Source organism: Rhineura floridana, chromosome 15 (assembly GCF_030035675.1).
Source record: "Rhineura floridana isolate rRhiFlo1 chromosome 15, rRhiFlo1.hap2, whole genome shotgun sequence".
In the NCBI taxonomy this organism is placed as follows: domain Eukaryota; kingdom Metazoa; phylum Chordata; class Lepidosauria; order Squamata; family Rhineuridae; genus Rhineura; species Rhineura floridana.
In genome coordinates, this window is record NC_084494.1 from 25,050,221 (window position 1) to 25,072,632 (window position 22,412).

General features: G+C 41.9%; 1 protein-coding gene across 3 annotated transcripts in view; it reads left to right on the plus strand.

Moving 5' to 3' along the window:
* Nucleotides 1–22,412, plus strand: part of ARHGAP33 (Rho GTPase activating protein 33) — a 65,688-nt gene that overhangs the window by 23,224 nt on the left and 20,052 nt on the right. For all 3 annotated transcript variants that reach the window (XM_061596865.1, XM_061596864.1, XM_061596867.1), the window contains exons 6-13: nucleotides 1,457–1,549; nucleotides 3,889–4,011; nucleotides 8,683–8,760; nucleotides 11,113–11,179; nucleotides 13,221–13,280; nucleotides 14,395–14,544; nucleotides 15,813–15,915; nucleotides 17,733–17,877. In XM_061596865.1, the coding sequence (XP_061452849.1) occupies nucleotides 1,457–1,549; nucleotides 3,889–4,011; nucleotides 8,683–8,760; nucleotides 11,113–11,179; nucleotides 13,221–13,280; nucleotides 14,395–14,544; nucleotides 15,813–15,915; nucleotides 17,733–17,877 (819 nt within the window). The remainder of the gene's footprint in view (nucleotides 1–1,456; nucleotides 1,550–3,888; nucleotides 4,012–8,682; nucleotides 8,761–11,112; nucleotides 11,180–13,220; nucleotides 13,281–14,394; nucleotides 14,545–15,812; nucleotides 15,916–17,732; nucleotides 17,878–22,412) is intronic.

A 22,412-nucleotide genomic window follows, 5' to 3' on the forward strand; every position in this document is an offset into this window, starting at 1 on the left:
GATGGGAAACTTTCCTCCCATGGACTTCCTTAAATTGACTTACCTATCCAAGCCCAATTTTGAGTTATTTCCCCATGGTGTACATTTTTGTTCCTCATCTTCTACTTATTATAAATTTAATGTTCTAAAAATTTCCATAGCAGATTAGCGATGGAATGATCTGCCAATTTCTGCTCTCTCAGTTTCTCATTTTTCTAATCTTAAAATTGGTTCTCCATTTCTGTGGAGCAATTTGCTATTTTTTTTTAGTTCTCATGAAAAATTTTCAGCGTTTTAGTGAGAATTTCTCCTACCACATAGATTCTTGTATGCAGTTTCGAAGGCACACAGTTTTGCAAGCAGTTTCTTCTAACAGAATGCATTTTTGTATGTTATTTTCATGAATATATTCATTTTTTACTCACAGCTTCCTCTCACATACACATTTTTGTGAACATTCTTTAGTTTAGAGAGCTGCATCACAAAGTTCGGATAAGTGCGAATTTTGAAAGAAGGCTGTGTTTCGGTTCTCATATTGTTCTGGAAAGTACAAACTTCATAAATTCAGCTTTAAATGTGAACTGAATTGAATTTCTCCCCCATGCGTAGCAGAGATCCAGCAGGATGGTGTATCTTCTGTATAGCCAGTGTCTGGGGGATGGGAGTTAGAGACAAGAGCCATGCATGCCAGCCCCTTTCTTCCAGGACAAGACAACTCAGCTGACATTGTTTCCCTGATAGGGATAGCTGGGACACACTGAAGAATGATACATAATACACAGTGCAACCTGCCAGCCCCTTGCCACCCTTTCCTATTTCAATCGCTCCCCTCCACCACTGCCCCTTTCTAATCTAGTCTTTTCCACTGGTCACTACCACTCTGACATGTCTGTGCACCCATTCCTATGACATATTATCCCCATGACATATTGAGAGACAATGTGATGTAGTGGTTAGAGTGCCGGACTGGGACCTGGGAGACCAGGGTTCAAATCTCTGCTTGGCCCTGAAACTCACTGGGTGACCTTGGGCCAGTCACAATCTCTCAGCCTAACCTACCTCACAGGGTTGTTGTGAGGATAAAATGGAGAGGGAGGAGAACCATATATGCCTCATTGCACTCCTTGGAGGAAAGGTGGGCTATGATGATGATGATGATAATAATAATAATAATAATAATAATAATTAAAAAAAAAGAGGTGCCAAGGGCTACCAGTCTTTGGCACTTCTATGAGGTTGTAATAGGATCCCTCCCAACAGCCCCTGATGGGTGGGGAATCAGCTGCAAGTTACTCAGTGGTAAGCACTCTGCATATGCTCAGTGGCAACATTACTAAGGACTTTCAGGCTTTGGCACTTTCTAAGTGCCCATCATTATTCCACCCCTTCTGAAGCAGCTGTTGGCTTCCCTTGGCACTTGAATTTGGGAGCGGCTATTCCAGTGACACTGATACTTTTTTTCCTTCTCCTCTGCCAGCTGTTGGTGCCCATGCTTTCACAGTACCTGGAGAAACTTTCGGCCATTGTGGACAGCAATATCAACTGTGGCCCAGTTCTCACCTGGATGGAGGTGAGAAACAATGAGGGTGGCATGCAGAAGAGTCTGCCTAGTGTCATATCATAAACCTCCCCTGCTCAGGCTAATGAGCCCGTGTGTCCCACATTGTCCCATTCTGCTCCCTAGGTTGCCATCATGCCTGGAAATCCAGATGTCCTTCTCTAAGCTTCCAGATAGTGACAGCCATAGGATTGGGGTTTCTCCCTTTTTTGCTTATTGTCACAAACATCAATGTCTTGTTGAAAATAAATTGAACGTAACAGCAAGTCATAAGTATCTAAGTGGCATGTACAGCAAAGAATTGTATCTTATCGCTAACCATTAGGGAAATCAACACTAAAATAAACCTTTTTCTCAGAAAACAATCTTTAACCACTTATCCAAATTATTAATTTCAAATCAGATTTAACATCTCAGGGGAACACAGAAACATAACATGCATTAGACAAGATATATCCTCTAGATAATAGAATCATAAAATAGTAAAGTTGAAAGAGGCCTAAAAGGCCATTGAGTCCAATCCCCTGCTCAGTGCAGGAATCCAAATTAAAGCATACCCGACAGGTGGCTGTCCAGCTACCTCTTGAATGCCTCCAGTGTTGGAGAGCCCACCACCTCCCTAGATCTGCTATGCTGAATAGTCTCTCCAGTTTTCCATAAACAAGTCTTGACTTTGTTCTCCTTGTCTGCTCCTTACATAATAAGTTAATTTTGCCATAACTACATATTCCCAAACCTTTTCATACCAGTTACAGAGGCTCTCTATATACCTTCTATATGAGAAGCTGATGTAATATAATGGAGTGCTTGGGAGAAGGGACCTGTGACCCTCCAGATGTTGTTGGACTCCAACTCCCATCAGCCCAGCCAGCATGGCCAATGGTCAGGGATGATGGGAATAGTTATGCAGCAACATGTGGAGGGCCACAGGTTGCCCATCCCTGACTTAGAGGCTGAACAACTAGTTTTGTATCTGCAATTTTCGATCTGGCATTTAGGTCCCGTCTGCACAATACATTTATAGCATCATACCACTTTAAACATGGCTTCCCCCAAAGAATCCTGGGAGCTGTCATTTGTTAAAGGTACTGAGAGTTGTTAGGAGACTCCCTCGCAGAGTTACAATTCCCAGAGTTCCCTGGGAAAAGGGATTAATCATCCCGGGAATTGTTGCTCCATGAGGGAATGGGGATTTCCAAATAACTCTCAGCACCCTTAACAAACCACAGTTCCCAGGATACTTTGGGAGAAGCCATGACTGTTTAGAGTGGTATGTTACTCCGTAAATTGTGCAGATGGGCCTTAGTATTCTTCGGAAGGCACTTCCATCTGCTGTAATGAGGGAACTGCAGATATTGAGGCACTAGTGCAGGCACTGTGGCTTTCCAGATCTTGTTGGACTCCAGCTCCCATGAGCCCCAGTTAGCATAGCCAATGATCAGGGATGATGGGAGCTGTAGACCAGCATCATCTGGAGAGCCAAGGGTTCCCCATTGCTGATGCAGTGATTAAGAATATGAGCTATGAGCTTGGAAGCCACTTGTTCAGATCTCAGTTCAGTCACACACTTGAAAGATGGCTATAGGCAAGCCCTTGTTCTCTCCATCTCATTCCCTGTACCTGTGGTAGGGGGATAACACCACCCGCTTACCTTACAGGACTGTTGTAAGGTTTGCTGAGATATTCATGTATGTGACATGCTGTGTTAGAGTACATGAAGAAAGGCAGAAACTTAGTAGTTTTGCACAGAGTTGGAGTTTATTCACTGTCTATTGGAAAAGTAGAGCGCATTCAGAAGGTGAACTTAGATTATTATTTGATGTGTTATTGTACGATCATAAGGCTATAACATTTGTAAAGTGAAGTATGCTTTATGCATTTCCTTTTAGTTTAATATCTCATACAATATCTGATGAAGCTGAGCATTGTGCAATATCACTGCATTTTTTTAAAAAAAATCAGATAAAGGTACATCTTTAAAAATCATGTGAAATGCTTGAGACGCTTGGAATGCTCTGTAGAAACTAGTAGTATTACTACCCTAGGGTAAAGTTGAGGTTGCAGTGGTGCTGGGGATTAGTAATCCTGCTTTCAGGGCATCCATAGATACCCATCTTGTATTTTGATCACCTGTTGGATTTCTGCCTGTCATGAGATTCATGAGACAGCAGCCCCATGGAAAGGATGTGACCTGCTTATTGTATGCTGGGATGTGCCATTTTCTTTCTTCCCTCCATCCCTAAGTATTATCCCTACCACAACGCTATCTTGCTCCTCTCCAGATGACACCCACAGGACATCCCAGGGCTCCACTCTCTTCAGTTGTATTGTACCCTCCCATTATATTTCAGATTGATAACCATGGCAACCGACTGCTGGTCAATGAGGAAGCCTCTATCAACGTTCCTGCCATTGCAGCCGCCCATGTGATAAAACGCTATACTGCGCAAGCATCCGACGAGCTCTCCTTTGAGGTGAGTCCTTCCTGGTGGTTCATGCTAAGACCGATTGGCCTTCTCTCGTGGGTACATGGATCCCTAGTCCTGCTATGCGATGATCTTTTGATCTTTCTTCCCAGCAAGAATGCTGCTTTGGGAATATAGAGAGTGGCTCTTCTCTTTTTTTTTTTTTTTTTTTTTTTTTTTTCAATAGTTTTTATTCAAATTTTCATAAAACATACAAGACGAAATCATAAAACATTCAAAGACAAAAAACAAAATCAAAAATAGTGAAACAAAAAAAAAAAATAAATAAAAATAAAAATAAAAATAAAAAATAAAGAGTAAAATATTGACTTCCCATTTGTCAAAGATCAGATCAGTTATAAGTCTATAATATATAACAATCCTGTCTCTTAAGTCATATTATAAAATCACTTTCCTCCAATAGTTATCTTACTTAATCATCAAATCTCATAAACATTACTTTATTCTTTCCACAAAAAGTCAAAGAGAGGTTTCAATTCTTTAAGAAATATATCTATCAATTTTTTTTTTCCAGATAAGCATATCGATTAATCCATCTCATTACTAATTATGATAATCTTATTGTCATAACCATAGTCAAAATAAACATTTCAATTAATCCATCACATCAGAATCTGTTAGGTTCAGTAATTTCAGTAGCCATTGTTCTATTATCCCTATTAGTTCCATTTTCCATCTTCCATCTTCAGTAGTCTTGTTAAGTCCAGTAATTTCAGTATCCAATCTTCCATTATCAGTATTCCATAATAATCTTGCTGTCAAAGCCATAGTCATATAGTAAGAGTCTGATGGGAATTACCTCTATCCCAAATATTTTCTTGCCATCCATTCTAAATAGGTTGCTGAAATACTGCTGTAAAAACATATCTCTGTTCTTTTTTTCAAAATACACTGGGTCATCTCTTGAAAGTTTTTCCATTGTCACATGGCTGCAGTTAATTCCATAGATTTTCTCTATATTGGGCTCCATCACGTCATTCCAGTCCAGAAGATTATCCATGCCATTGATAACTTTATCTCTAGAATCTTCATTAATTTCTTCAGAGATAACATTGAGTTCCAAACAATAGATTTTATTTCTAAAGTCCATAGACTCCAAATCTTTTTCCTGTTCCACGTTTGTTCCAATCTCCGGGGTCTCCTCTCTCACAGGGACCCCTATTCCAGTCTCCAGGGTCTCCTCTCTCACAGGGACCCCCGTTCCAGTCTCCAGGGTCTCCTCTCTCACAAGGACCCCTATGTCTTTAATCTCCTGTATCTCCAAACAATAGATTTTATTTCTAAAGTCCATAGACTCCAAATCTTTTTCCTGTTCCACGTCTGCTCCAATCTCCGGGGTCTCATCTCTCACAGGGACCCCTTCCAGGGTCACCTCTCTCACAGGGACCCCTATATCTTTAATCTCCTGCGTCATTTTACTCAATTCAATTTTCAACTCCTTACAACCCTGTCGCAGGCTTTGTTTCGTTATCTCAATCTCATCCATTATTTTCTGAAACATAGTTATTTCCAGATTCTCAGCCACTTCCTTAATTGCCATTTTAAAAGAAAAATATAGGAAAACCACTTCTTATTTCAGCAACAATTGGGTTAATACTCCAAACTTGGTGACATCACAGTATAAACAGAGCAGACAGCCTTATCTCTCCATAGTTAAGTAAACAAAATGCAGTTCCCAGGATCGAAACAATTAATGGCAGTCGTCAGAAAACAGATTCGTCAAAATAAAATAGACCAAAAAGAGAGTAGTCTCAGACAATATAATATTCTTCAAAATAAAAATCTGGAATAGAAATCCCTCTTCTGTGTATATCTTTAGAATGCAAATCCAGGACAGCTTTTTGCAACAAAAACAGAGATAAGCTATTAATTAGTGCGTAGCAGAGAGAAGTTATGGCTCCCCAGTGAGATGTCAAAAACCGATCAATCTGGCAAATCTCTTTTAAACAGCAACAATTTAAGTCAAGTAAAAGAAAAATATAGAAAGAAGGGTGCTTGCCTGTTAGTGCGTTCTCTCTTAGAAGATAAGGTGAACGTTCGCTTTATCAGATAGAGCTTGCTGTTGAAAATCCGTCCCACCTTCGTCGGCTGGACCTCGTCCCATAAATTAATGAGATCTGGTCGCCCCAACAAAAATAGGCTTTGAGGTTAATCTCTTCGTTTCTCCCTACCCGGGAGAAGTTTAATCAGTCAAAAAAAAAGAAAAAACTGACTGATATATCTGAATAAGCTTCTTTTGAGGCAGGAGCCCGTCTCAAAAGCAGGCACAGGCTAAGTCACCCTTCCCGGAAGTCGAGAGTGGCTCTTCTCCAGGGAAATTTATTTATTTATTTCTTGTATTTCTATACTGCCCCATAGCCGAAGCTCTCTGGGCGGTTTACAGTACCTAAAAACACATATACAAATTTAAAACACATATTTTAAAAACAATTTAAACACAAATTAAGCATTTAAAACAATATAAAAAAAACAATATTATCAGGGAAGGTTTGTAGTGCAGTGGTAGAGCATCTGCTTTGCATGAAGAAGGTTCCAGGTTCAGTCCCCAGCATCTTCTGGTAGGGCTGGGAGAGACTCTTGTCTGAAGCCCTGGAGAGCCATTGCCAGTCAGTGTCGACAATACTGAGCCAAATGGACCATTGCTGTGACTCAGTCTAAGGCACCAGGCTTGGGAAGGGGACAATTCTAATAGTGCGAGTCCACACTTATTGAAAGTTTGTCCACCTGGTGCTTATCAGAAGAGCATCTTTATTATTATCATCACCAGGTATGCCCAAAGGAAGGGAGTCCAGAGGTGCAGGGCAGGAGTAATCAATCAGCTAACCTCCCCACCACCTTGTTCTTCCCCCTTTCCCCTTTTACCTCCTGGTAAGTGGCAGCGACTCTGCTGTTGGGAGGCCAGGTGCATGGTATTGCCCTTCCTCACTGGCTGCTCCTGGTGCAAGGGCAGAAACCATGGATAACACTATGTTGAGGGACCGCTCAAATCTATCTGTTCATTCCTTCTTTTCTTCAAACCTGAAAGAAAAGCACAATGGTTAAGAGTGCAAGCAATGAGCTGGGGGTGTCCCTAGTCCAAATTTCAGCTGACCCACGCATTTGCTAGCAAGCCAGTTTTCCTTTTCAGCAGTTCCTCCGCTGCCCAATTATGGAATGTTTCTCTTTAGAGATTCCAAATCGTGCCTGTACAGTATATCTAGTTGAGGAACAATATTAAACTATCCCTTCCAGATCAGCAGCATTGCATCTGGAAAGCCCAGGTGACTGAAAACATTTATAATCACATACCATATTGTGATATTTTACTGAACTCGGGGGGGGGGAATCAATGAATGATTGTTGGTCTTTTTTTCAGTTTTGATGATTTAGTTAAAATAATTTACCTTCTGACTTACCCAGAGAAATTTACATTCAGAATTGCCAGATTTGCTGTGATTGCCCAGAAATGGAGAACAAGATTTAATGTGATAAATGATGGAACCATGTATCTTTGGATTAAGAAAGATTAACATGCAGAGTGCTAATATCTACCACTCCCCGCAAATGTGTATAGGGGTGTTAGTTTGGGTATAGCTTTATTTCATCCTCAGTTTTTATTTGCTTTTAATGAGTACAAAATTTTATAACAAAATAACTATTTGAACAATTTCTTTTTTAAAAAACTTGATTTTCTCTTATTCAGGGGATAATAGTGCAGATCTACCTTACAAGATTTGTATTAGAACTAGGCTGCAATCCTATATACACTTATCTGGGAGCATGTTTCATTGAACTCAATGGGACTTTCTTCTGAGTAGATATGTAAAGGATTGTATTGTTAACACAATGTATATGAGGCGCTTAAGAAAAGCACTATTTAAAATTTAAACACTGTGTGTTGCATCCAATGCTAGTCCTCCTCAGAGTAGACCCATTGAAGTTAATGGGCATGGCTAACTTAGGTCCATTAATTCCAATGGGTCTACTCTGAGTAGAACTTAGCTGATGACAATCCTGCATAAATTAATTGGAACATGACCTTTATATGACGTATGCATCTCTGACCCCAAACTCTGGCAAACTAGAACAAGCCCCGTAAAGGCTATGGTTGATATCCACAGTTGGCCATACTTAGGGTAGACTCATTTCAATGTAACTGACATTGAATATCATCCTGAATTACTACGCACTGACATATGGTTGCTGTTATTTTTTTGTTTACCTAGAATCATAGAATCGTAGAGTTGGATAAGGTCATCGAGTCCAACCCCCTGCTCAGTGCAGAAATCCAACTTAAAGCATACCTGACAGGTGGCTTGAATGCCTCCATTGTTGGAGAGCCCACCACCTCCCTAGGTCATTGGTTCCATTGTGGTATTACTATAACAGTTAGCTTTTCCTAATGCTCAGTCAAAATCTGGCTTCCTATAACTTGAGCCCGTTATTCCGTGTCCTGCACTCTGGGACTATTGAGAAGACATCTTGGCCTCCTCTATGTGGCAACTTTTCCTGTACTTGAAGAATGCTATGATATCTCCCCTCAGTCTTCTCTTCTCAATGCTAAACATCCCCAGTTCTTTCAGTCTCCCCTTATAGGGCTTTGTTTCCAGTCCCCTGATCATCCTCATTTCCCTCCTCTGAACCTGTTCCACTTTGTCTGCATCCTTCTGTTTGGCACAGGTTGGAGACATCATCTCTGTGATTGATATGCCCCCCAAGGAGGACAGGAGCTGGTGGCGTGGCAAGCATGGATTCCAGGTTGGACTTCAAGAGAGAAGAGACATTGGATTAAGAGATATGTGATGGGGTGCATGGCTAGCGCTATATATTTGATGGCCACTTGTACTAAGGAGAGAATAGAATGGATGGATGGATGGATGGGATGGGATGGGGTGGTGGTGAATGTGTGTATGTGTGTGTGGTGGTTCAGGATCTACCCAGTTTTGCATTGGCTTCACCTACTGCTGGCATGCAGTTCCTGACCAGATTTCTCCCAACGGAATGGGCGGGGAACGAAAAGATTCCCCACCCCGATTTAAACCATCAAGAGCCGGCAAGAGATGTAGGTCAAAAGCAGATGGGAAGGTTTGCTGCTTTATTTGTTTATTTAACAGCGTTTATATACCACTGGACTGTGCAAAAAAAACCCTGTAAGCGATTTACAAAAACTCATCCCCCCCCCAGTAAATAGGTGTTTATATTGTTAGAAAACTCAGGCCAACCATGGGTCAAAAGATACATAATCTCCTATGGCAGAGGTGGCTAATCTCTGGCCCTCCAGGTATTGTTGAATTCCAGCTCCCATCAGCCCCAGTCAGAATGGCCAATGATCAGGGATAATGGGAGATGGGGTCCAGCATCATGTGGCAAACCATAGATTCCTCACCCTTGCCCTATGGGCTAGGATGCTGCTCTCAGTTCTCATAAAAACCATTGTCTCTGTCTCTAGCCATGTTGCTTGTACTCTAGGTGTTTACTTTGGAATTGCCCTGTTTTGTTCACTTGCTTTTTCCGAGTCAACTACATGATGTCAGCATCAAATTGTTCTCCTTTGTTTTTCCTGTTCTTCTAATTTTTTTTGAAATGTCAGAAAATCCAACTTTAAAAAAAAAAAAAAACGAATGAAACAGTAGTGTACTATCTGCAAGTGTAAATGGCTTTATTGCAATGATGGGGGAAGCTGTGGCCCTCCAGAGATTGCTGGACTCACAGTTCCCATAAGCCCCAGTCAATATAGCCAATAGTCATGAACGATGGGAGTTGTAGTCCAGCAGCCTCTGGAGGGCCACAGCTTCCCCATCCCTGCCTTGGAGCCACTCTCCAATCTTATTGAATTGTTTTGGTATGTTGGCAGTGATGAATCAGTTGGATGAGCTTTCTGGCACACGTTCACTCTTAATATTCAGCTTACCTCCACTTTACCAGCACATGCACTGTTTAAAAATTGATCTTAGTTTGGTCTAAAATGCCTTTTCACCCTTTTTTTAAAAAAATAAAAATAAAAATATCTGCACAATAATGCTTCAGTGGAAAAAGCGTTGTAGCGCAAATTAAAAATTTGATTTAAAAAAACCCTGTTGCCTTTTCAGCCAGCATCATTTTAGCACTGTGTTAATTATCTTTTCCAATCTTTTAATTGGTGTTAAAACACTTTTTTAACCTACCTTTAAAAACGTTATTGAAGTAACTGTGTGATGGCACCTAAATAACAAAGCACTTTAGCACAGATTTAAAAAGTGGCTTTAAAAGTGGCAAATTGTCCCTTCCTTGCCCACATGGCTGTATCATACCCACTGGTGGTGGTGACAAAACAAAAGCAGGATGTGCACACACTAAAAGGACTATGCCCCCCATGCCTTTTTATTGAACTTCCATCCGGATTTGCTTGCAGAAAGCTTGCACAGAGGTTTGATTATATCTCATCCTTATTGAATGTTTATTCTGATTTGTTTGTGCGGAGGTTAGGCAATAATGAGCATTCATCCCAATTTGCTTGAAAGGTGTTTGTACGTCTGTCCATTAGTCATTTGTTCATCCCACACCTTTCAATGCATTTCCCTGACACTTTCCAAACTGCAAACATTCCTTTCTTTAAAAAAGCGGATTTGTTGTAGTGGGGTGACAGAACACTCTAATCTATTTTTACTGTGAAAATGTGAAGTTCTGGTATGTGACTGAATCGATTCTGAGCAATATTGACAGTCTGGAGGTGCCCTATATCAACCTTCAGCATAGCTTACAGAGGAAGAGCAATGACTGGATAGCATTAGAAGCCACCAGTTTTTAGGGAAGCCTCGGAGGCTTTGGTCAACCCCCCCCCCCGCCATGACAATTCCAAGCATCTGGTATGGTAAATGCTTAAATTCAGCCTTCATCACCTGCCTTTACAGTTTTGTGTCTATATTGGTAAATGCATAACCAATATAGCTGGATTTATTGCATTGGAATTTTTGTCGATTGTCTCTCTGCCACATTCATTTGTAGTGGGCATAGGTAATAGGAGCAAAGTTCAGTAAGCCCTTGTGCCAGGTGAAGACATATTTTGGGATTGTCAGGAGGTGAGTGGACCTCCTGCATGCTGCAACTCTTATTTGCCTACCTCTTTTCCAGGTGGGGTTCTTCCCTAGTGAGTGTGTGGAGCTGTTCTCAGAACGCCCCAGCCCAGGACTCAAAACAGGTAAAACTCTCCTCTTTGGCCTGTTACCTGCTACCTAATGCTGTTGCTGATTCTCCTAGATATATGACTCAGCCACCTGGAAGCATCATGATTCCCATTTGGAGATAGTCCAGAAACTACTTTTTCAGTCACATCATTTTCCCATTGGTATTACTAAACAACCCTATTACATATATGTCTCTTTGCAAGATGGAGGATAATGCTGTGCTCTTTCACGTCACCTAAAATTAGCTGCCTGAGGCGACTGCCTCACTCTGCCTAACATTAGGGCCGGACCTGCAAAAATATTTCAAAAGCTGTGTGTATGCTACGATTCTGCAATCTAGCTCTCCTTTTTATTGTGCCAGAACTAAGGACAGTGTACAGGGATGTCATATGGTTTTCCCTGTCACAATAGTGCTGTGGTGTGTATCAGGCTAAGCAAGAGTGCCTGGCTCAGGGTCACCTAATGAGCATTATGGCCTAGAGTTTTGAACCTAGCTCTCCATAATCCATGACCAACATCCATCACACTAACTCTCCAAATCAATCAAACTGATCAAGAGCAAAAATGGGCATAAATTATGGAAAACAAATGCAGAATTGCTGAATTTGCATAAGGCATCTAGGTTGCAAGTTGCTTGGAATGCTTGGCTGACAAGAGCTGGCTAAAAGCCTGTGTGTAATAGTCCATAGCAGTCTTCTTCATCCTGGTGCCCTCCAGATATTTTAGGCTATAGCTCCCACCAGCCCCAGACAGATGATCCGCCCCATTTCATTTCCACATATGTTCACTTTTTTTAAAAAAAGAGTCAGTATGAAAATTCATATGCATTTTCATGCACATTTCTCCTAATACACACCATTTTGTACACAGTTTTGCCTAAGTACATTGTTCGCTTGGAGAACTATGTGCAAAATTTGGAAAAGTGCAAATTTTGATGGAGAGTTGTGTTTTGGTTCACGTATTAACATAGGGACATTGGAAGCCTTCTTATGCTGATTCAGACCATTGGTCCATCTAGCTCAGTACTGTCTACACTGACTGGTAGTGGCCCTCCAAGATTTCAGGCACGAATCTCTCCTAGCCCTACCTGGAGATGTTCTTCTCCCGAGCTACAGCCGTTACCCATGTATTGTTTTGGAATCCAAATCAAATGAATTTATTAAATGCAAAGCAAACACGTTTGCCCTCCATTCTTAGTCTGATGCTGCTATTCATCCCCTTTTGTTTATTGTTAGATTATATTAGACTTTACCCCAGAGCTTGGAAAAGTTACTTTTTTTGAACTACAACTCCCATCAGCCCCAGCCAGCATGTGCTGGCTGGGGCTGATGGGAGTTGTAGTTCAAAAAAGTAACTTTTCCAAGCTCTGCTTTACCCCCTTCCTGTGTTAGCTTTCCTGATTAGGATGCGAGTTGGGTTGCCATGTGTTACTTTCATAACTAAGAGGCAATTTATTTTGTTTTATTGAAAAGGTTTTTTGATGGGCAGCCTAAAAATCTGCACAGAGTGGTGCACAGAATTAGATCACTTCATGAATGAGAGCTGGTACATCAGACTGTGGCAAATAGTCATGGCAAAGAAATTGACTCACAAGTTAAGGATGGGAAGTGCCCCAGATTTTAAGCAACATGGAATTGTTTTATTCAACATACATTTGAGCAGAAGGCGTTTGTGTAGATTGACCTCTTGTTGAACTAACCAAGGTTGTGCTAGTTGGCTGACGATGGCACATCGGGGGATAGGGGAGAGGGAAGGGTTATGGGACTTGTTTTGTGTCTGCCATGTTGTGGATTGCACCCCAGATCCCACCCCCCAAAAAATACATCATCCCACCCCATTCTCCCAGTGACTGCCCTGATCTGATGTGTTTGTTTCAGAAATTGTGATGGCTTGAAAAAGATATGATACTTTTATAAGACTCCTGTCAACCCTAGAAGATAGCTTTGAAAGAGGTGCACTGTGGGATAGCAACTTATGCCAGTAGCATTGAGCTGCGAGGGGCTTTATTTTTTCCTCTTTTCTGAACTTTCATGCTCTGTGTATCTTCCCGTGCAGATGCAGAAGGGATGAGCTGTGGCATCCCCAAGCCCCATGGCCTCCTCTCCCCAACCTCAGGTGAGACATGGCCTAGTAGCAAGAAGAACTGGTGCTGGTTGTGACAGCATAGGTGGTCACTTCTATACAGTACATTTCAGTGATTCAGAGGACTTTCTTCCATGTAGGGCTGGCTTATGTGATAGCCTCCTAGGAAAGGATACCCGAGGGATAAAGCCACTGCTGGTCCTACATTTTCTGCCTGTGCTGTATGGTCTTGATGAAAGCCCCCAGTCAAGGCTGCTCTTTGTCGTGGGAGAGAAACTATATAATTCTCTAGATGTTGCTGGACCACAGCCCTCCATGATCATGCTGACTGTTGTTGACTGCGCTGGCTGGGCGTTGATGGGAGTTGGAGTCCAACAGCGTCTGGAGGACCTTAGGCTCTCTACCTCTGTCTTATTGGCTGCAATATCAGCTTCCTCGGGCAAATGTTCATTGGTGATTTTTGTTGGGATCATGTCATGTGAGCCAGCCCTACATGGAAGTAACGTCCTCGTGCTGTATGATGTGTTAACTTACCCTGCAATTTGCTGGCAAGAGCTGGAGGACAAAATGACGCTTTTCCCTATTAAGTGTAAAAAAGCCAGCCAGACGGGTGGCTAAATCTTATTTCAACGCCGGTGGTGAGACCGCATCCTCCGCTGCTCCTGAGGGCAACAGAGAGTGCAGGGCAAGCCACGTGAGGCTTGTTCACAAGTTACACTGAACGCAGGTGCAAGCTGTCTCAACGCATGTACGTGTGTGAAAGAGTGTATGCTTGTTGATTTGGACAGCTCAGCTGTTGTGTACACAAGCTATACATTATTGAATGTTGCATGGGAATAACTGTACAAGTGTACAGCTCTGCGATCTGTGTACGGGTATACAGATTTCACAACTGTTGAATGTAACGTGTGATAACCCCCATGGTAAATACTGCTCTGTCCTTCAACATCTTGCTGCTGCTCTCCGCGCCCCCAGCATCTGCTACCTGAGGTGGCTGCCTCACCCTGCCGAATGGTAGGGCCAATCCTATTCTAACTGATTTCTTTCTCTGAAATAATTATTAAAGGCCTGGGAATTCATTTAAGGCCTGGCCTCCCTGCTGCCTCTTTTCTCTTTCTGTCTCACTCTCTCTCTCTCTCTGTTCCAGTGTCCAAGAAACATGGCAAACTCATTGGGTTCCTTCGCACCTTCATGAAGTCTAGGCCCAGCAAGCAGCGCCTGAAGCAGCGTGGCATCCTCCGAGAGAGGGTCTTTGGCTGTGATTTGGGTGAACATCTGAAGAACTCCGGCAGCGATGGTAGGTCTTTCCACCAATCCTTCCTGACACAGGTAGTGTGGCCTCATCTACTACCAGGACAACATTTTTTAAAGCAGTGTCCTTCCCCAGAGGAGCTCAAGACAGTATACATGGGATCCCCTCTTCACATTTTATCTTAACAACAACCCTGTGAGGTTGGTTAGGCTGGAAGAGTGACTGGCCCAAAATCACTCAGCAAGCTTCATGGCTGGGTGGGGATTTGCACCCTGGTCTGCCAAGTCCTAGTCTAACCATTATACCACAAGGCTCTCATCTAGAGCAGTGGAGGGGGTGGAAGTGGGTTACATAGCTGAGGATTCTTCTAATGCTGTGGCCCCATCTGCATCATACATTTAGAGCACTCCATTTTAAACAGTCATGGCTTCCCCCAAAGAATCTGGAAGCTGTAGTTTGTGAAGGCTGCTGTGAGTTGTTAGGAGACCCCTATTCCTCTCATAGAGCTGCAATTCCAAGAGTGGTGTAACCATCAGTCCCTCTTCCCAGGACCTCCCCTTCCAGTTATGGAGCCTGAGATGGTCGATATTGGAGGAGGCACTCTGTTAGGTACTTGGGTCATTACTACATTTAGGGCTTTGTATGCTAGTACTAACCTTGAATTGGGCCCAGGAGGTCAGTGGCAGCCAAGAGCTTTTCAGGTCTGTGGCAAAACATGGTCCCATCAGGCTGTCCCTCTCACCAACCCTTATCCTTTTTACCAAATCTTGATTACAATTTGGTAGGGCCATCCAAGCCAAACAAACTTGCTTCAGTAGCCTCATCTGGTCTTCAGTGCACTATTTGGTCATTCCTCTCTTAGTATGATGTGGATGGTATTTATTATAATAGCCTATACAGCTTCTTGTGGCTTTCATATTTTTGAACTGTTTCATTAGATCTGTTTCTGAGATTGACTACTCATAGTCCTTCTGGGTTTTTTTTTAATTAGACCCATTAAGATTTTATCCTAGTATATCCGCCAATTGAAGAGCACTCTTCACTTGAAATGCGCTCAGATAAATCATGCACACAGCTGCAAATATTAAAGATTTGTGTACCTTTGTGGCTTACCACTTGTACCTCCTTGGTCCTTTTCAAGTGCTTGTTGATGACTGATAATATGGAGTCAGTGCTCAACCTCTATGCAAAGTAAAAATAAACCTATTTTAAAACATTTTCAAAATGACACAGTGATAGCAATTCTACTGGACCTGCCTTATAGGGTTGTTGCAAGGATTATTGAGATAATATATACCTCATTATTATGCCAGTCCCCCAGGTATTACGTTCCTGCTCTGATTTCATTGAGAAGCATGGCATTGTGGATGGCATCTACCGTCTCTCTGGGGTCTCCTCCAACATCCAACGGTTGCGGTGAGCTCTAGTCAGGAACAGGGGTTGCGGGATGGGTCCTCATTTGGGACAAAAAACCCTACAGTGAAAGGTGGGATTGACACATTGGATGTGATGGGAAGCTGTGCCTATTTTATCCACAAATAGAAGGGGTGTGTATGAGGGTCTACTCAGTACATGAAAAGGAGCATGTGGGAGAGGGAACTGAAACCTGAGCTCTCCCCTCCCTGTGTCGCAGCAACCCAGGAATAAAGCTGGGAGTCAGAGCCAAGGAATGAAGCAGGAAAATATGGTTGCTCAGGCAAAATCCCACCCCAAATGGAACCCCTTTTACAGTGGCTTCCCATGTGGGACAGCTGCATACAGCAGGAATGGGGAAATCTTTTTCAGCACAAGGGCTGTAGTCTCTCACGGGCAGTCTTCCAGGGGCTGCAGGTTGGTGGTGGACAGGGACAGAGGCAAAACTGGATGGAATAGAGGATATAATTCCTGCCTTTGTAGACACACACACACACACACACACACACAGAGAGAGAGAGCTTGGAAAAGTTACTTTTTTGAACTACAACTCCCATCAGCCCAATCCAGTGGTCATGCTGGCTGGAGCTGATGGGAGTTGTAGTTCAAAAAAGTAACTTTTCCAAGCTCTGCCATCCATCCAGGCAAGCAAGAAGCTTTTATGAGAGTTCAAGTGCACATTCCAGCCATAGAGGAAGCTGGAGGGCTGCATTTGGCCTCTGGCATACAGAGTCAATTGTTCCCAGTTGTAGCCTTGGTGGGGCCATATTCACACTATACATTTATTCCACTCTAAACAGTTATGTCTTCTCCCAAAGAATCCTGGGAAGGGTAGTTTGTGAATGGTGTCGAGAGTTGTTAAGAGACTCCAATTTTCCTCACAGAGCCACAGTTCCCCGAGTGGGTTAACAGTCAGTCCCGTCTCCGAGGGAACTCTGGGAATTGTAGCTCTATGAGGGGAACAGGGAGTCTCCTAACAATTCTCAGCACCCATCACAAACTACACTTCCCAGTATTCCCTGGGGGAAGCCATGACTGTTTAAAGTAGAAAAACAGTGGAATAAATGTATGGCATGAATGTGGTCTAGGGCTCGACCCTTCTCACTAAGCCATTTTCTCCTATCCTGGCTCATTTTTTTGTGCTTTTGTAATACGTATGAAAATATTATGATATGATTTTTATCACTGTATAGCGTTTTGATGATTCTTTATATATTTTGATGTTTTCTATATTATTTGTTTTGGGGTTCTTTGATGTACACTATTTAGAGAAATTTATTTAATTATGTTACTTAAAAATGTGGAATTATGATTATTAGTATTGTTGGTTGGGTTTGAACATGGAATCTGTAACATCAATTCCTTTTTGCTGAGATTTGTAAAAACCACTTAGAGACTTCTGCTGAAATATTCAGGTTTGGGAGCTGGAAGAAAAGGTTAAGGCAGGGGCCCTCCAGATGTCGTTGAACTCCAACTCCCATCAGCCTCAGCAAGCATGGCCAATTGTCAGGGATGATGGGAGTTGTAGTTCAGCAACATCTGGAGGGCCAAAAGTTCCCCACCCTAGTTTAAAGCAACAGAGAGCAGCCAAGTAAGCAAGGAAGAAGGGTTTTACTCCTTTGGCCCTACATACGTCTTATCATGAATAGAATAGGTTACCTTTTTATTTTATACGTGCGTTGGACAAACATGTGGATAGGTGTCTCATCTCATCTTTTCTGGCCCTGATGGAGTAGGCAAGGGAAAAGTGTCACTTGGCTATGAGTCACCGTGCAATTTGTGCTGCTTTGTGTAATTTCCCCCCACCGCTCTATCTCCAGGCACGAGTTTGACAGCGAGCGAGTACCTGAGCTCTCCAAGGACGTCTATTTACAGGATATCCACTCTGTCAGCTCTCTCTGCAAGCTGTATTTCAGGGAGTTGCCAAACCCGCTGCTCACCTATCAGCTGTACAACAAGTTTGCTGTGAGTCTCGCAACCACCGGGAGAAGTCTCCCCTTTCAGTCGTTCTTGCCCCCACCACTCTGCAGCTATCCCTTCTAGAATCATAGAGTTGGAGCGGTTTTTGTTAGGCTGTGTAGTTCAACCCCTGTTCAATGCAGGAAGTCCAGAGAGCTAGAAATCCACAGCTAGAGTATCCCCAACAGATGGCTGGGCATCCTCTGCCTGAAGATCTCCAGGGAGAGTCTACCACCTCCCTAGGTAATTGGATCCATTGTTGAACTGCTCCTATGGTCAAGATGTCCAAATAAAATCTGCCCTCCTGTCACTTAAGTTCTTTAGATCTAGTCATGCCCTCTGAGGCAGCAGTGAACAGATCTTTGCTCTCTTCAAATGCCACATGGCCTAAGGCAGAGGTAGTTCTTGGAGCATGCTTATCAGTTGCCCTCGTCTACCTCTGCATGTTGTGGGGTATGAAAGTTTGAGAGGAAGCATTGACCAAGCAGGCTTGCACATTGGTCCTCTATACAAAAGATGGAACGTGGAGGCAAACCATAATTCCAAAATACTTCACGCTAGAGATGTGAAGACCCGGGGGGAAAAAACAGAAACAATTTGGAGTGTGGGGAAATGGAGTTTTACTGTTTCCCCCCTAATTTTTCCATCCCCCCCCCAGGCTTTCACCTTTCTACTTGTCACCAAGTCTTGAGCTGGCTGTGTGCTTGATCATCATTCCATTTAGAAGCTGCTTTTGAACAATGCTGTCCTCAGAGCAATGTATGATCAGACTAGAAACACTTTTTTAAAACAAAAATTCTATACTGCTTGATTGTAAAAAAAACTCCCAACAACCTCTAAGCTAAATAAATAAATACATAAACTAAATAAAACTGATGCCAGTAACCCCTCCACTTTCCCCTGCCAGATCTATCACCTGCCTTAAGCGCCAGGTGCTTTTCTGCAGGCGTCTCAGTGGCTCAAAACTGCAGCTGCCATGGGCTCCAACTGTCAAACGAAAGTTGGCCCCAGAGAGTGTACTAACCAGTCCCGTATCTACTCTTTGTGCGCGTTCCCAGGACTAAACAATAAAAGTGGGAGTTGCAGAAGAAAAAGGAAAGAGGGAAAGAAACAAGAGGAGATGGAACAGCAGAGTACAATTACATCGCCCGCCAACGTTGCTGCCTGCACAATTATCCGTGCAGCAATTTCTCCTGACTTCCTTCTTTCTTTTGTATTACCTGTTCTTTGTGCTGTGCTATTTTAGACTTGGTTCACTCTGGCTCCTCCTTTCTCTTTTTTCTTTCCATCCCCTCCTATTTCTTTTTCATTGTTTTCAGTTTGCATTTGTGATAGCTTGTAGAGCAATGTCCAAGAATGGTCATGTTAAATAAGAACTGGGGCCCTCAGACATGGCTTCACTTTCTCACGCAATGAAGGCTGTAGCAGCAGAGATACTGTCCTGGGCTGCTTCTGGAATTTTATTATTAGTTGTCGTCATCATAATGGTGGCGCCTCTCCTTTGGGATGGTGGCCTGTGTTTCTTCTGGAAGGAAGGGTGGGATATCATCATCATCATCATTGAGGGATGTTTTAGCCCCTCTTCCTGAATTTTCAGTTTTTGTTTACAACAATAACTATTAAGGCTCTTGCCCTATTACTTGTTGAAATATAAGGGAGAACATGCATGCAGAATTCTGCCCAAAAGTAAACTTGCTCCTGGCTTCCACTGTTCTGGCCTAAGAGGGCAAAAGCAGTTAAAAAATTGACAAGTACTAGACCCTTCTTTTTTAATTTGATTCAATTTGATTTTATTATAATTTATTATAATTATTATTCCCATTTGTAGACCACTTACTATCTGTAAGAACATAAGAAGAGCCTGCTGGATCAAGGCAGTGGCCCATCTAGTCTAGCATCCTGTTTTCTCAATGGCCAACCATATAGTGGAGGTTGGTGGCTCCGATGTCGGTGGGGCAGTGAATCTGCTCCGGGTTTTAGTCTGAACTTTCCAGGAGCTGCCCAAGGTGCTGAACCTAGTTTAGGACTTGGTTTTCAGCACCTTGGATAACTCCTTGAAAGTTAAATCTAAAATCCAGAGTGGATACTCTGCCCTGCTGACATCTGAGCCACCAGTCTTCACTGCAACCAGGGCCTATGGGCATCTCCCCTCCTGCAGTTTCCAGCAACTGGTATCCAGAGGCATGCTTCCTCCAACCATGGAGACAAAGCATAGCCAACATGGTTAGGTGCCATTGGTAGCTTCATAGTTCATGAATTTGTCTAATCCTCTTTTAAAGCCAACCACATTGGTAGACAAATTGCTTTAGATGATCATTTTAGCCATATTTGGATGATGTGCAAAATCCATCTCATATTCCAGTGATCTGTTTAGAAGCTTTTTTGCAGCTTCTGTGTTGAGGAAATGATGACAGAAACAAACCCAGAAATAGATTTAACAGACTCCACTAGATAATAGGAAGCCTGGAAAATATAGTGGGCACAGGCTAAGCCAACATTGAAGTCCCATTAATTTCAATGGGAGGGATTCAAGCACAGTCTTAACTTACCCACTGAAATCAATGGGACTTAAAAGTGCTTAATAGTGGCTGAATTGTGGACTTCCGGGAAGGGTGACTTAGCCTGTGCCTGCTTTTGAGACGGGCTCCTGCCTCAAAAGAAGCTTATTCAGATATATCAGTCAGTTTTTTCTTTTTTTTTTGACTGATTAAACTTCTCCCGGGTAGGGAGAAACGAAGAGATTAACCTCAAAGCCTATTTTTGTTGGGACGACCAGATCTCATTAATTTATGGGACGAGGTCCAGCCGACGAAGGTGGGACGGATTTTTAACAGCAAGCTCTATCTGATAAAGCGAACGTTCACCTTATCTTCTAAGAGAGAACGCACTAACAGGCAAGCACCCTTCTTTCTATATTTTTCTTTTACTTGACTTAAATTGTTGCTGTTTAAAAGAGATTTGCCAGATTGATCGGTTTTTGACATCTCACTGGGGAGCCGTAACTTCTCTCTGCTACGCACTAATTAATAGCTTATCTCTGTTTTTGTTGCAAAAAGCTGTCCTGGATTTGCATTCTAAAGATATACACAGAAGAGGGATTTCTATTCCAGATTTTTATTTTGAAAAATATTATACTGTTTTGAGACTACTCTCTTTTTGGTCTATTTTATTTTGACGAATCTGTTTCTTGACGATTGCCATTAATTGTTTCGATCCTGGGAACTGCATTTTGTTTACTTAACTATTGGAGAGATAAGGCTGTCTGCTCTGTTTATACTGTGATGTCACCAAGTTTGGAGTATTAACCCAATTGTTGCTGAAATAAGAAGTGGTTTTCCTATATTTTTCTTTTAAAATGGCAATTAAGAAAGTGGCTGAAAATCTGGAAATAACTATGTTTCAGAAAATAATGGATGAGATTGAGATAATGAAAATTGAATTGAGTAAAATGAAGCAGGAGATTAAAGATATAAGGGTCCCTGTGAGAGAGGTGACCCTGGAAGGGGTCCCTGTGAGAGAGGAGACCCCGGAGATTGGAACAGGGGTCCCTGTGAGAGAGGTGACCCTGGAGACTGGAATAGGGGTCCCTGTGAGAGAGGAGATCCCGGAGATTGGAACCAACGTGGAACAGGAACAAGATTTGGAGTCTATGGACTTTAGAAATAAAATCTATTGTTTGGAACTCAATGTTATCTCTGAAGAAATGAATGAAGATTCTAGAGATAAAGTTATCAATGGCATGGATAATCTTCTGGACTGGAATGATGTGATGGAGCCCAATATAGAGAAAATCTATGGAATTAACTGCAGCCATGTGACAATGGAAAAACTTTTAAGAGATGACCCAGTGTATTTTGAAAAAAAGAACAGAGATATGATTTTACAGCAGTATTTCAGCAACCTATTCAGAATGGATGGCAAGAAAATATTTGGGATAGAGGTAATCCCCATCAGACTCTTACTATATGACTATGGCTTTGACAGCAAGATTATTATGGAATACTGATAATGGAAGATTGGATATTGAAATTACTGGACTTAACAAGACTACTGAAGATGGAAGATGGAAAATGGAACTAATAGAGATAATAGAACAATGGCTACTGAAATTATTGAACCTAACAGATTCTGATGTGATGGATTAATTGAAATGTTTATTTTGACTATGGTTATGACAATAAGATTATCATAATTAGTAATGAGATGGATTAATCGATATGCTTATCTGGAAAAAAAAATTGATAGATATATTTCTTAAAGAATTGAAACCTCTCTTTGACTTTTTGTGGAAAGAATAAAGTAATGTTTATGAGATTTGATGATTAAGTAAGATAACTACTGGAGGAAAGTGATTTTATAATATGACTTAAGAGACAGGATTGTTATATATTATAGACTTATAACTGATTTGATCTTTGACAAATGGGAAGTCAATATTTTACTCTTTATTTTTTATTTTTGTTTTTTTTCTTTTTCTTTTTTTCTTTTTGTTTAACTATTTTTGATTTTGTTTTTTGTCTTTGAATGTTTTATGATTTTGT